This window comes from Palaemon carinicauda, chromosome 43, assembly GCF_036898095.1.
Source record: "Palaemon carinicauda isolate YSFRI2023 chromosome 43, ASM3689809v2, whole genome shotgun sequence".
NCBI classification, from domain to species: domain Eukaryota; kingdom Metazoa; phylum Arthropoda; class Malacostraca; order Decapoda; family Palaemonidae; genus Palaemon; species Palaemon carinicauda.
Window position 1 is genome coordinate 43,521,516 of NC_090767.1, and position 14,198 is coordinate 43,535,713.

A 14,198-nucleotide genomic window follows, 5' to 3' on the forward strand; every position below is an offset into this window, starting at 1 on the left:
AAAAGTATTGGCCCATACATCATGGGGGGCAGACGGCAATACTATTTTGAAATTATACAAGGCCTTGATTTTTTCCAAAATTAGTTATGGTTGTGAGGTATATTCTTCAGCCACCCCAAGCTGGTTAAAAATATTAGATTCGATACATCATGCAGGTATTAGATTGTCTACTGGAGCTTTTAAAACCTCGCCTATCCCAAGTCTCCTTGTTGATGCTGGAGAGTTACCTCTAGACCTTTACCAAATGTCTTCCATTCTTCGGTATTGGTTTAGATTGCAAAGACTCCCTAACTCTCTAGCATTTCAGACTGCAAGCCTTGTAAGACCCGCATCATACTTTGAGTTGCACCCAAAATCTCCTCAACCTTATGGCTTTCGGGTGAAACGATTATTAAATAGTCTGGATATAATTAGAAATAAGGTACTTCCATTCAAGGTATCATCAACGCCTCCATGGAAGTTACCAGAGATATCTTTTTGTAAATATTTTATTGGAGATAAGAAGAATATGTCAGACATAGAAGCCAGGTCTCTTTTTAATGAACATGTTAAAGAACATAGAGGATCAACTTTTATCTATACTGATGGCTCCAAATCTGATGCTGGCGTTGGATTTGGAGTACATAGTAATGGTTTTAGTTGTAGAGGTGCACTTCCTCTGACCGCTTCCATATTTACTGCCGAACTGTATGGCATATTAACCGCTATTGAGAAAATAGCATTGGAGAAGGAGGGTAATTTTACAATTTTTAGTGATGCAAGGAGTGTCCTCCAAGCTATGGAAGTTTTTAATTCTAATAACCCTCTAGTTTTAAAAGATTTTAGAATGGCTTTTCCTTATTGGACGGAGAGGTATAACAGTTCAATTTTGTTGGGTTCCAGCACATGTAGGTGTGTCTGGGAATGAGAAGGCAGATTCACTGGCTAAGGAGGCTGCATCCGAGTTGCTGCCAAGAAGGTATCCCATTCCCTGTAATGATTTCTTACCTGACATCAAGAAATTGGTTTGCAATAAATGGCAACAGCAATGGGATAGTCAAGATGGCAATAAAATGAGGGAAGTAACAAATGACATATCTCCTTGGAGGTATAATATGATGCCCCGAAAATGGTAGACGTCTCTTTGCCGTCTGCGTATTGGTCACACTCGGTTGACACATGAGTTTCTGCTGAAGGGCCAACACCAACCGTATTGTGACAACTGTTTAGTACCTCTAACAGTAAGGCATTTGTTGACCGAATGCCCCAATTATAACATCTTGCGGAATAGATATTTGTTTGAGGCTCGAGGTGAGGGTGGCAGGTTCATCCTTGCCAAGATTCTTGGAAATGATGTGTCCTACCATGCAAGTGGCATTTTTAGATTTCTTTCAGAAGCAGGTCTTCTGAAAAATATTTAACTTTTATTACATTCAATTTTTATGATTTTAATTGAATACTCTTTAATTTTTTATTTTATTTCATTTTTTACTTTTGTATACATAAATTAAATGTTACCGGCGTCAATGACCTTAGATGTCAGGATGCCTGAAAACTTTAAATCATTCATTCATTCATTACCGGATGAAACTCACCTCTCCGAATGCCAGCTATCCTGAGGGAAACTTCAGAGGGAACCAGCTACTAGATGGTTCGATTAGTCTTTCGCCCCTATACCCAGCTCTGACAATCGATTTGCGCATCAGAACTGCTTCGGACCTCCACCAGAGTTTCCTCTGGCTTCGTCCTCGCCAGGCATAGTTCACCATCTTTCGGGTCCCAACGGCTGCGCTCTCAGGTACTTGGCGGCGGACCACGGGTTGAGGGAGCCCGAGAGCCCCCCGTGGCCCGGGTCGCACTACGCCAAGTCCTCGGCCTGCGCTCCAACTCCTGCCCAGGCACCGCCGGTACCAGCCCAGGATATTTCCTCAACCTAGCTGGCCCGACAGGCCTCGGCAGACAGGGGATCGGCCTTTCCAAAATAGTGCTCACTTTCATTTCCCCTCCGGGTTTAGATCACCCTTAGACTTGCGCACATGTTGGACTCCTTGGTCCGTGTTTCAAGATGGGTCGGGTGGATTACCAGTCACTCTCAGGTGACGAGAAGCAGCATTCTTCACTCCACGGCCTCCTTGCAGTGACCGCCTCTCGGGCCCGGTCAGTACCGTCGTCAGTCATCACCCGCGCCAAGGCGGGGGCTACCAGTCCAAAACGGCCCTCGGAGCCTAAGCAGCGGGTCGCCACCGACTCTTACTCGTGGGAGAAATAACCCCGCAGGCCGTGGCACGACAACCACAGGGCCCGTCGCCCGGTCCTCTCACTGAAAAACAACTTGAACCACGGTTGCCGCCTGCGCCCCGCCAGCTGAATCCCATCTTTCGACCTTCAGAGTTCCACCCGTATGAGCTTCTAATGGTTTTATGTCCCCTTGAACTCTCTCTTCAAAGTCCTTTTCAGCTTTCCCTAATGGTACTTGTCAAATATCAGACTCGTGGTAGTATTTAGCCTTAGATGGATTTTTCCACCTACTTAGGGCTGCAGTACTAAGTAACCCAACTCTACAGTAAAGATCCCTCCGCCCAAGCTGCCTAAAACCTTTTTACAGGGGCCGCCACACGGCCCTACCACCCTCCTCGTGGCTGCATTCAAGCAATGACTTAGGCGGGGAGCAGCTCGAGTGGTATGGATCCACCGAAACGCAACACCCCTCGAAGCCCGTATAGGACCGCGAGGTTATGCGCTGGGCTGGTCCCCTTTCGGTCGCCCTTACTCGGGAAATACTGGTTGGTTTCTTTTCCTCTGCTTATTAATATGCTTAAATTTGGCGGGTTGTCTCCCTGCAGACGAGGTCTTCAAAAACTTGTGCCTTCCAGGGCCAAGACGGAGCAGGACGTCTGGACCAGCCAGCGGCGTCGTCGGATTCAGAGGCGGAGCGGCCTTTATTCTTCGGAGTAGAGGTGACTGCAGCAGGTCGAGCCCCCAAAGACGCCACCCGGACAGACGGCGTCCTATCTTGCAAGGACTCTGTCCGTCTGGCGGCGCCGACTCCCAAGGGCAGTGCATCTGTATCACCCCTTCCTAGTTTAAAGCGAGCAAAGCACTGGGTTGTAGATGTAGGGGTGCAGGGGCTGCGGCTGGTTCTGACATAGTGGCTCGACCCGGCGACTTCGGACAACACCCTCAACTCGGAGGTAGGGGACACTGAGATATCCTTAAAGCACAAGGAAATCGTGCAGCGGGAAGACGGCGGCGAAGAGCAGGCCAAGAAAATCCTCGGAAGTTGGCAAGGCTAGCTGCTGCTGCCACCACTGGGTGTCGCCTGCGACGAACTGGATACTACCGTGAGCCGGTCAATGCAGGGTCTAAGGGGATTGCAGCTTATTTTTTATTGCTCGCTGCTCTACTCCTTATGACACCCCGAATTTCTACGCTAGTCGTGTTCAGGCAGTTTGCCGTACGGCGCACTGGGCCTTGGGATGATCTCCATTAGAGAGAGAGGGAGGGCCGTAGTCGTCGTACTTGCCACCGAGCCTGGCGCAACAACCTCCCAAATGACTTTCTCTCTTTGCAAGGGCACTCTCCTTCAGACTGGGTCGGATGAACTAGCCCCGCCGCCGTCCGGCTCAGTGGCACGGTGGCCAGGTCCGTTTCTTTTGGCCGGTTCTCAGCGCTCCGCACAATACGTCCTATCGTTGCTAACTCAAGCCTGGATTCCGTCTTAGAGGCGTTCAGACGTAAATCCGGCAGGCGTATCCCTGCTCCCTTGGTGTCTCCGCCAGGAGCGACACCAGCGTTCCTCTCGTACTGTACAAGACTGCTATCGCAACGACGGGCGCAACAACAGTAGGGTAAAACTAACCTGTCGCGCTGTGGTCTGAACCCAGCTCACGTTCCCTATTGACGGGTGAACAATCCAACGCTTTGTAATTTCTGCTTCACAATGATAGGAAGAGCAGACATCGAAAGATCAAAAAGCGACGTCGCTATGAACGCTTGGCCGCCACAAGCCAGTTATCCCTGTGGTAACTTTTCTGACACATCTTGCTTAAAACTCTTAAAAGGTCAAAAGGATCGATAAACCGTGCTTTCGCAGCCTGTATTCGTACTGAAAAGCAGGATCAGGCTACCTTTTGCTCTTTAATTATACGCGAGGTTTCTGTCCTCGCTGAGCTAGCCTTGGGACACCTGCGTTACCATTTGACAGATGTTCTGCCCCAGTCAAACTCCCCACCTGATTCTGTCCTCGGCCAGGATCGCCATCGGGCGCGCACGCCAAGCGCTGGCCGCCGCCGCCGCCGCCTCGCTCCAGGGAGCTCGGCCACGGACGGCCCGCACCGTAAACAGCTTGGAGCTAGAATCTTAGAGACACTGGCCCACCTTGGGAGCCAGGCTCCGGTTCCACTTCGCCGAGTAAGTAGAGAAACGATCAGAGTAGTGGTATTTCACTGTCGGTCAGGGCACGAATGCCAAGACCTCCCACCTATGCTACACCTCTGATGTCTCTCTACAATATCAGACTAGAGTCAAGCTCAAAAGGGTCTTCTTTCCCCGCTGTTGTGTGCAGGCCCGTCCCCCTGCCTGTGGGTTCGCTAGATAGTAGGTAGGGACAGTGGGAATCTCGTTAATCCATTCATGCGCGTCACTAATTAGATGAGGCATTTGGCTATTTTTTTTATTTATTTATTTATTTTTTTATTTTTTTTTTTCAGACTAACGTTTGCAGGAGAGCAACACTACTTCACCATTTCCCTGGTCTTATCCAACGCTTGCTCTCCCTTGCTAGTCCACTTTTCCTATTCCGCATAGGTAATAGTCTTCTTCTGATGCTAGCCGAGATCTGCAGCTCCAGCTTGATGTTCCCGTATCGATGATGTTGACGATCCGCTGCAGTCCCACCGGCGTGTAATCTCCACTCAACAGGAAACAAGTCCTGGAGGAACGTCGGTCGGTCAATCTCCATCGTCGGTCCAGCTACGAGACGTCGCCTCCTCCCGACATGCCCATATAATTCGCATATATGGACAGTCCTCCTTCCAAGATCTTGACAGTCAATAGGTCTAAGTCCTCAAGTCGCAGTTTCAGCTTCTGGCACAAGCTGACGGTCCCTCGCGACAGTACACCTCGCCAGTTCCCGGTGACCGCCCTAATTAAGGGTACTGTCGCCGTAAGGTCTTCCACGGCCCTCTTGATGCAGTCGGTGTTATACTTCGCGATTTTCGCGGCATCAAAGAAGTCGAGAGATCGTACGTTGGCGTCCGCATTTACTTGAGAGTCAATTACTATTGAGACACTGTCATTCCAGACGACGAGGTCTGGCTTCCTTAGCCCTTCTGTCGTTGAGATGTGGGGTTCATCTACTATGGTGTACCCTGCTTCGATAGCCTTCTTCTTGATGAAGCACTTGATGGAATCGTGCCTCTTGATCCTGCATGGTTGAACAGCTGGGCACGTCTGCAAAATATGATGCAGGGTACCGGGGGCATTGCAACCAAGATCACAGCGGTTGCTCTGCTGTCTGCCTCTCGCGCTCTGGGCCGGGGTTGTTAGAAGTCCCAGTTTGAGCTTGATGGCATTACAGTAGGTGCCCCCTTTCATAAGACGGCTTCCAGCGTCCAACCATCTAGGTCGTAGTCCGAAGGGCGCCTCCCTCAGACCACACCCGTCAACAGTAAGGTATAGCCTTTCTCCCCAGTCGATGGCTGCGGGGGCCGGGTGTTGCTCGGCTAAATCGGCAGCAATTCCCGCCACCTTCGGGTCTGGAGATCGGGTTAGACGACTATAGCAATCATGCAGGGCTTTGGGGATACCCTCGGTAAAGTTGTAAATACCAAGGCCTCCGGCTGCTGAACCTGCATAGAAAGCTGGCAGTGGAGTATCGCCAGGTAGGTGCAAGCACTTCCTGACGAACTTCCTAACCTCATTATTTTTCAGGTGATATTTCTCAAGTTGTCCGTGGACGACTATGTGTGATAGCCGTGGTATCAGCACAGATTTTAAGGCCCAAATCTTCTGCTGAGGCTTCAGCGGCGCTGTCTGAAGGTTCCCCAGTTCAGTTTTGGCCTTACCAATCAATTTCGCCCCATTCACGTTTGCCACTAGTCCGATGTCAACCCCAAGATATTTGTAAAAGCCGTCAGGACTTGTGACCGGAAGGTTGGCATCTCCGTACGTGAAGGGACGGGTATCAACGTACCAGGTCTTACGTTGTCAGTCGCCGATGACTCCAGCTGTGGCACACTTCCCTAAGCCAGGCTCGAGGCCAAGCTTTGCCGACTCGTCCAGTAATCTGGTCACCGAAGATGACAAACCTGCTCTCGTCTGTGCCACAACCACAATATCATCCGCAAACGCCAAATACTGAATAGTCTTCCCTCTGAGCGTTGCCCCTACGCCTTCGGGGAGCTTAGCAAGTGCATGGTCTAGGGCAAGATTGAAAAACAAGGGAGATAGAGGATCCCCCTGCATTACGCCCCTTGTAATGTCTATTTCGACTCCAGCTACCTCCGTGCTGATACTAGAATAGAAGTTGGTGAGGTACTGGATCAAATTCCTGTCGAGGCCAGCAGCTCTCAGAGTATCGAGGAGAGCTGGATGGTAGACGGAGTCAAAGGCCTTTTTAAAGTCAATAAAGGCTATAAAAAGGCTCTTTGACTCACGTTTGGCCTCCTTAATAAGTTCTTTAAGTAAGAGGAGGTTGCTACTTACCCCCTCCTTAGCCTTGAACCCTTTTTGTCGAACTGAAGAGGGGATGCGCTCTGCCAGGTGCTTTGTTAGGATCTTATGCAACCCTCGTGTTGCCACGGACGTCACTGTAATTGGGCGGAAGTCCCCGGCCTCTAGGGGGACATTCTTCTTGGGCAATAGGGTTGTTCGCCCCTTTTGCCCAATCCCGGGTCACAATTCGGTTGTCAATAATAAGGTTATACAGATTCATGATCTGTTGACTCGCCGCCGCTCTAAAATCGGCAGCTCTTATGCCGTCTGGGCCCGGCGACGTTTTTAAATTTGTCTTCCTTTTGCACCATTCTACATCATCAATAGTGATGGGGTCCAAGATGGTGCACAACTGGTTTGGCTGGTTAAAATTGATTGTGCTAGCCTGGCTTGGTCTCCCGAATAGGTAGGGCCAAAACTCAACTGTCCCGGGCGGAAGGGACGGGCTAGCAAGAGGGTCTTTGCCTAGGATGGCATTCTGTGCAACGTGACTCCGCTTCTTATCCCATGCCCTCTGCATCGCTGCATACTCTCGCCTCTTCCTAACACTTCGAGGCATGTCACTGACCTGTTGTTGACCTGTTCTTCGGTTAATCCGATTCATATTATTTGGTCTCCTACCAAATATCTCATCCTTCATCAAGTTGACATCCTCCGCGGTGACTTCCTCCTCTGATGAACTACCAGCGCTCTCGCTGGAGGATTGAGATCCATTGCTCCCGTCTGGGCTGGACGGGGGAGACCCTCCAAGGTCCGGAACCCAGATGGGAGAGGTTCCAGCCATGGAGTCATAATACTCATTCATTCCATCCTGGACTTTGGTACGTGGGACAATAGAGGCCGCAAGCATCCTACCATCCACTCGGATTCGGGTCAGATTGACCCTGCAATCTCTGAGGGGAGGCATTGCACATTGGGTGGAGGTCTTGGGGTGTGCATATGCTGCGACCTTTTCTCTATATTTAATGGTCCTTCTCTTTGTCTGGATGCTTTCAAGCGTCCGCCAAGGAAGGTCCATTTTCTGAATTGTCTTGTTTATCTGGGGATCATTCTTGTGTGCCACTTCGAACTCGATCATCGAGTTCTCGTCGTCAGAAGTCCAACTGAGTTTGCCCCCCACATGGCTCTTCCGGTGGCTCCCGACTGGCACGGTGGACAAAATAGATTTCTCCTTGTACTCCTCCTTCACCAGCAGGTCTTTAAGTAAGTCTCGATATTGTTGAGACTTCCTTTTACCATTTATACTGTCAGTCGACCTTCCTGACAGTACGCACTTGCTTATTTCTTGGTTTATGAAGGGATGGCCGTAGTTGGACACTTCGAACTCGGCCATCATCCTTAGTTCTTCAAGGGACCAGGGCTTATTGCGCCGGTCTTCGAGCCGCTTAATTTGTCCCTCATGGTAAGTTTGGGCATGTGCCCGTCTCTCATGCAGACGCCTTCCTGCATATGACTTGAAGTGCCTCAAACAAGTTGGGCAGACGTGAGATCGTATAGAGGCATCGACCATGCCTTGGGCCAAGGTGTTTGGCCCACTTACTTACTTCGCTAGCGGAAGTACCGGCGACAGGAGTGCTCTGTGTTTGAGCACCCCTGCTGGCGTTGGGTTGACCAAATCGTCGGTTTGTCCCCTGGGGAGGGATGGAGCGACCCACAGCTCCTCCCGAGGGAGAAGTTGGGCGGGTTGAGTCGTCCATGCGATTCGTTGGACCCATAAAATGGGTTGCCGGCAGGTACCACAAGGAGGTGGATCGCTAGCAATCTATAACTCGTAGCGGCTCGGAGTCAGCGCACGCGTCGTCTTTGCCGAGTCATAGTTTAGCCGACTAACACATCAGAAGGTTTTCATCATTTTTGTTAGTCTCTTTCCTATTTTGCTACAAGGTGGTAGAGTAGCTGAATAGGTTACATGCACTACCGGCGTTATCTCCACTCAACAGGATATACTCCTGGAGGAACGTCAAGCGGTCAAGCTTACGTCCATGGCCAACGGGACTAGGATATGTCCCCCCCACCCGACATACCCATGTATTTGGCATAGATGCCAAGTCCACCTTCCAAGATTTTCACCTACAACAAGCTGAGATCACTCTTACTTATCTTGAGCTCCTGGCATAAACTTATCATACCTCTGGACAGCACTCCTTGCTAGTTACCAGTTATTGCACTCACTGAGGGTACTGTCCCCGCAAGCTCTTTTACGGCCTTCTTGATGTACTCGCTGCTGTATTTCGTGATTTTGGCGTCATCAAAGAAGTTTAGAGGTCGAACATTCGCATCTGCATTAATTTGACAGTCAATGACCATCGACTCGGACTCTTTCCAGATTACAAGATCTGGTTTCCTCAACCCCTGAGTGGTTGATATTCGGGGTTCATCAAGCACGTCATACCCTACATCTATTGCTCTCTTCTTGATGAACCCTTTTACATTGTCATGTCTCTTAATACGCCACGATTGTACCGCTGGGCACGTCTGACGGATGTGGTGCAGGGTTCTGGGGGCGTTGAAGCCTAGATCACAGCGGCTGCTCTGCTGCCTGCCTCTCGCACTCCGAGCTGGGGTCGTCAGGACTCCCAGTCTGAGTTTGATAGCATTGCAGTAGGTGCCCCCTTTCATCAGCCGGCTCCCGGCATCCAGCCAACCTGGATGAAGTCCAAGTTTAGCTTCTTTAACCCTTTGGCTGCGTAGTGCTGGGAGGATTTTTGTCCCCGAAAAACGTAATTTGCCGGCAAATTTTGAAGTTTGTAGAAATTAATTTCTAAGTACCCCCTGATATTGGAAACAATGTTTTCCATCTATTCATTACTCTTAAACTCTATATTTTTTTGTTTTTAACACATTTTTTACCATTTTTACCCAAAAAACGTACTTTTTCAAAATAATTACGAAAATTGCATATCATCACAATTGACATGTAAAATGGGTTGGAATATGTTTTTTATGATGAAAAAAAACTAAATTAATGAAATATACTGAAATATTATGATTATGTACTTAAATTTTGATTAAAAACTAGTACAAATTTTGTTATATTTTGGAAAATATAAAAAATTGTTAATAAAACCAGAAAAGTTATGGAAGTAAAATTTTATTACAAAAAATATGAAAAAAATACAAACAATTGACAAAAAAGACATATTTACTTCTTTTCATCCTTACATTTACATGTTTTCTTATAATTCATCACAGTATGAAAAATTTCAAAACGGGACAACACAAAGAGGAGGGTTTTGTGGGCACTGTTTACAGAAATATGATGTCTGCTTCCTCTTACATGTCCCCTTTCCTTTTTTGCAACATTGAGATGGCAATATTGAACAAACACTACAATTAGGTAGGTACTTCTTATTTTCATACTGAGCAATAAAATGCCTTTCCCCCAAGCGCTTGTTTTCCACCAAGTCCCTAACAACATTCTTTCTTCTTGGCTTTGTGTTATATCCTTCTAACAATCCTTTTATTACCTCTTGTCTAAACACAACCTGGGTCAATTTCTTTCTATTTTGCAAGTTGTAACTAATTTTGGAATTTACAAGAGCAACTTCAATCACAAAATGCCAGAGTGTCTGATACCACTTTTTGCTACGGTGATTGAAGGGGTAGGTTGAGCAGAATTGATCAAAAAGGTCTACCCCTCCCATATATTTATTGTACTGAGCTTGCAAAGATGGTTTATCTACTTCCCTTACCCCTTTCTTAGATTGAATAGATTTTTTCACTGTACCTGTGTCCCCAACACTCGAAAGGATATTTACTCTACCACTATCTTGCCAAACGACAGCAACCAATTCCTCATCTTTACTCTTCCACATTATTGGTAGCTGGCCTTTCTTAGGTTTTACTTTTCTCATCCGTGATGGCAAATATTTTCTGTTTGGACGAACTGTCCCACATGCTCCAGTACCTTTACTTCGAAGTTTTTGAAAAAGGGGTACTCCACTAAAAAAGCTGTCCATGTAAACTACATGGCCTTTGTTTTCAAAGCCTTCAAACAAATTTTCTACAACAGATGCACCAAGTCCTTTGCCTTTATTAGAATCTAGCCCCTTCCCTGTGTAAACATCAAATTTCAACAGATAACCAGTCTTAGAGTCACAGAGAGACCAAACCTTAATTCCCCATTTGGTAGGCTTTTTAGGCATGTACTGCTTGAAAAAAAGCCTCCCTTTGAATTTCACCATACTTTCGTCTACACTCAAATCTCTACCACTTACATAATATTTAGAATATAGATCTTTCACCATGTCTAAAATTGGTTTTATTTTATAAAGTCTGTCATCATTACCATCAACAGAATTATCTGCAAAATGTAGACAGGAACGGATAATTTCATACCTGTCACGTGACATTATATTGGAAAAACCAGGTGTCTCAGTTAGCCAAAACTTTTTAGAAAAGTAGCTTGCTAGACTACTTTTGTGCACTAATCCCATTGCAATTTCAATAGCAATAAATGCTTTTATTTCCCCTGCATCCACATCTCTCCATGCTCTGTACCGTGATCGAGGGGCTAAAGGTTGCATTTTTTCTATCATGTATGCTGCATACCGGTTAGTTTCCACAGCTACATGATTATATATTTCATTAGGAAACAACTTAGAAAAGCATAAAAATGGAGTGCAGTCATCTAAATTTACAGCCCTATTAGTTTCTGAATAAATTGGTATAGACTTTACCTTTATTGGAGGATCTGTGCCTACATTCTTTATATATTCACCCATGAATCATCAGTTAGTGTTTTATTCAAGTCATCATCTTCAACTTCTTCATCAGCATCTTCATCTGCGTCTGCTTCATAATCCTCATATAGTTCTTCTTCCCTTTGTACAAATAAATCTTCTGTTTCTGAGTCTTCTTCTGCAAGAATATCAGCAATCTCCCGTTGTGTTGCACACCTCTTCCTTTTTGAAGCCATTATAGGTGACCCTGAAAGTAAAAAATAAAATTAGCATACCCTAATAAAGAAATTACATTTATAGCTACTAGACATATATATATATATATATATATACATACATATACATATACTGTACATATACATATACATATACACACACACACACACACAGAGAGAGAGAGAGAGAGAGAGAGAGAGAGAGAGAGAGAGAGAGAGAGCCTATGATTTGTCTTTACAATTCGCATATTATTACATATTTGAAGACACTGATATTAGGCCTAGAGTTTATGGTAATATACATCATATTTTACCATTATAATAAGTCCAGGCCTATACACAAAGCCTATCATAACATAATCGAAGTTGGCCAACTTACAGTAAAATAGGCTTACTAGGCTTGAAAGAGATGCCCTTCATATTACCTCCTATTACACCATATTTTACACTTATTTAATGATTTAATCAGACTTATTATAGTCTACTTATATTCAAGAACTAATTAGAATAAATAAATTATTACTGAAATAAATAATACATACCTTTAAAACCTGATGTTTGTAAACAACGTGAACTTCGTCGCATCAGCTGATAACACCTGTTTTTGTTTAAGTTTTGTTTCGTCTTCTGGTCACTAGATGGCAGCACCTACTGGACAGCAAACGTTTTCAGCGTACACTTGAATGTCAAAAGTATCGGCGGCGCTATTCAAAAAGTTTTTTCGCCGCCGTGGGGTAAACTCGCTTTTTGCAGTTAAGGGAGAAATTTAAATTTTCGAGTATACTCGCTTTTCGCAGTCAAAGGGTTTAAGGCCACATCCATCCACCGTGGCGTACAGTCTCTCTTCCCAATTTGTGACAACTGGGGCACGGTGATGTTGAGCCAGCTCCGTAGCCACCTCCACTACAAGGACATCCGGAGACCTGGCTAGTCTACCATAGCAATCCTGCAGGGCTTTGGGGATGCCATCGGTAAAATTAAATAAACCTAGGCCCCCCGTCGCTGTTCCTGCATAGAATGCTGGCAGAGGAGTGTCACCAGGTAAGTGCAAGCACCTCCTGGTGAACTTCCTAACCTCATTGTCCACACCCCTCAGGTGGAACTTCTTGAGCAGTCCATATAAGGCTAGATATTTAAGCCGCGGGATTAGCACGTGTTTTAAGGCCCAAAACCTCTGATGAGGCTTTAGAGGAGCACTCTGAAGGTTCCCCAGTTCGGTTTTGGCCTTCCCGATCAGCTTGGTCCCATTCATGTTTACCACGAGCCCGACTTCAACCCCAAGGTACTTGTAGAATCCATCGGGGCTCGTGGCTGGGATCGTCTCGTCACTATACATGAAGGGACGGGAATCAAAGTACCAGGTCTTTTTGGACCGGTCACCGACGATTCCCGCTGTTGCACATTTTCTTAGGCCTGGCTCAAGGCCCAGCTTCCCGGCATGGTCGAGAAGCTTCTGGATTGATAACCCTAGACCATTACGGTTTCGGGCGACCACAACAATATCGTCGGCAAATGCCAGATACTGAATTGTCTCTCCTCTGAGGGTGGCACCTACACCCTCAGGGAGTTTAGAGAAAGCATAATCGAGGGCAATATTAAACAACAGCACGTCTCTGCCAGCAACGCTAGTGCTGATGTTTGTATAGAAGTTCTTTAGGTACTCAGTTGAGTCGTCACTGAGCCCAGCCCCTCTCAGGGTGTCCAGCAGGGCTGGATGACCAATGGAGTCAAAGGCCTTTCTGAAGTCTATGAAGGCAACATAGAGGCTCTTTGACTCGCATTTTGCCTGCTTTATCAGTTCCCTCAGCAACAGGAGGTTGCTACTAACTCCCTCCTCTGCCTTGAACCCTTTTTGGCGGGCAGAGGAGGGGATGTGCTCAGCTAAACGCTTAGCTAGTATTTTATGCAACCCCCTGGTTACTACAGAGGTCACGGTAATTGGCCTGAAGTCCCCGGCCTCGTGGGGGACGTCTACTTTGGGTAGAAAGGTGGTTCTACCCTTTGCCCAGTCTCTGGTCGTGATCCTGGACAACAAGATCTTGCTATACAGGTCGACAACCAGATCGTAATTCGCCGCACTAAAGTCGGCAGCTCTTATGCCGTCCGGGCCCGGCGAGGTCTTAAGATTTGTTTTAGACTTGCACCATTTCACATCATCGATGTTAACGGGTTCTACAATGGTGCTCATTTGGACATGTGGGGGTAAAGAAGATCGTGCTAGCAGGACTTGGCCTCTCGAACAGAGGTGTCCAGAAGTCCACCGTCCCTTGCGGGAAGGTGGGGGTAGCTAGAGGATCCTTCTTAAGGATAGCATTCTGAGCGACACGGCTGCGGTTCTTATCCCAGCCTCTCTGTGTCACTGCAAACTCCCGCCTCCTTCTTACTGAACGGGGCAAACTCCCTTCCTGATGTTGCCTCCCGTTCCTGTTAATCCTATTCGGTACTACTCTCCTTCCAAATATCTCATCCTTCAGAGAGTCTATCTCCTCTGCCATTATATCTTCATCCGAGGTGTTACCATCACTCTCACTAGAGGATAAAGATTCATCACTCCCGCCTGGGCTCGGCGGGGGAGAGTCTCCTTGGTCGAGAGTCATAGTTACTCCCG

At 47.0% G+C, this 14,198-nt stretch overlaps 1 protein-coding gene and 1 pseudogene across 1 annotated transcript; both read right to left on the reverse strand.

Annotated features, from left to right (window-relative positions):
* Positions 1-9,865: 9,865 nt before the first annotated feature.
* On the reverse strand, positions 9,866-12,307 carry LOC137634025 (uncharacterized; annotated as a pseudogene).
* Positions 9,897-11,219, reverse strand: LOC137633822 (piggyBac transposable element-derived protein 4-like). Its single transcript, XM_068366065.1, has one exon. The coding sequence runs from the start codon at positions 11,217-11,219 to the stop codon at positions 9,897-9,899; it is 1,323 nt and encodes a 440-aa protein (XP_068222166.1).
* Positions 12,308-14,198: the final 1,891 nt, after the last annotated feature.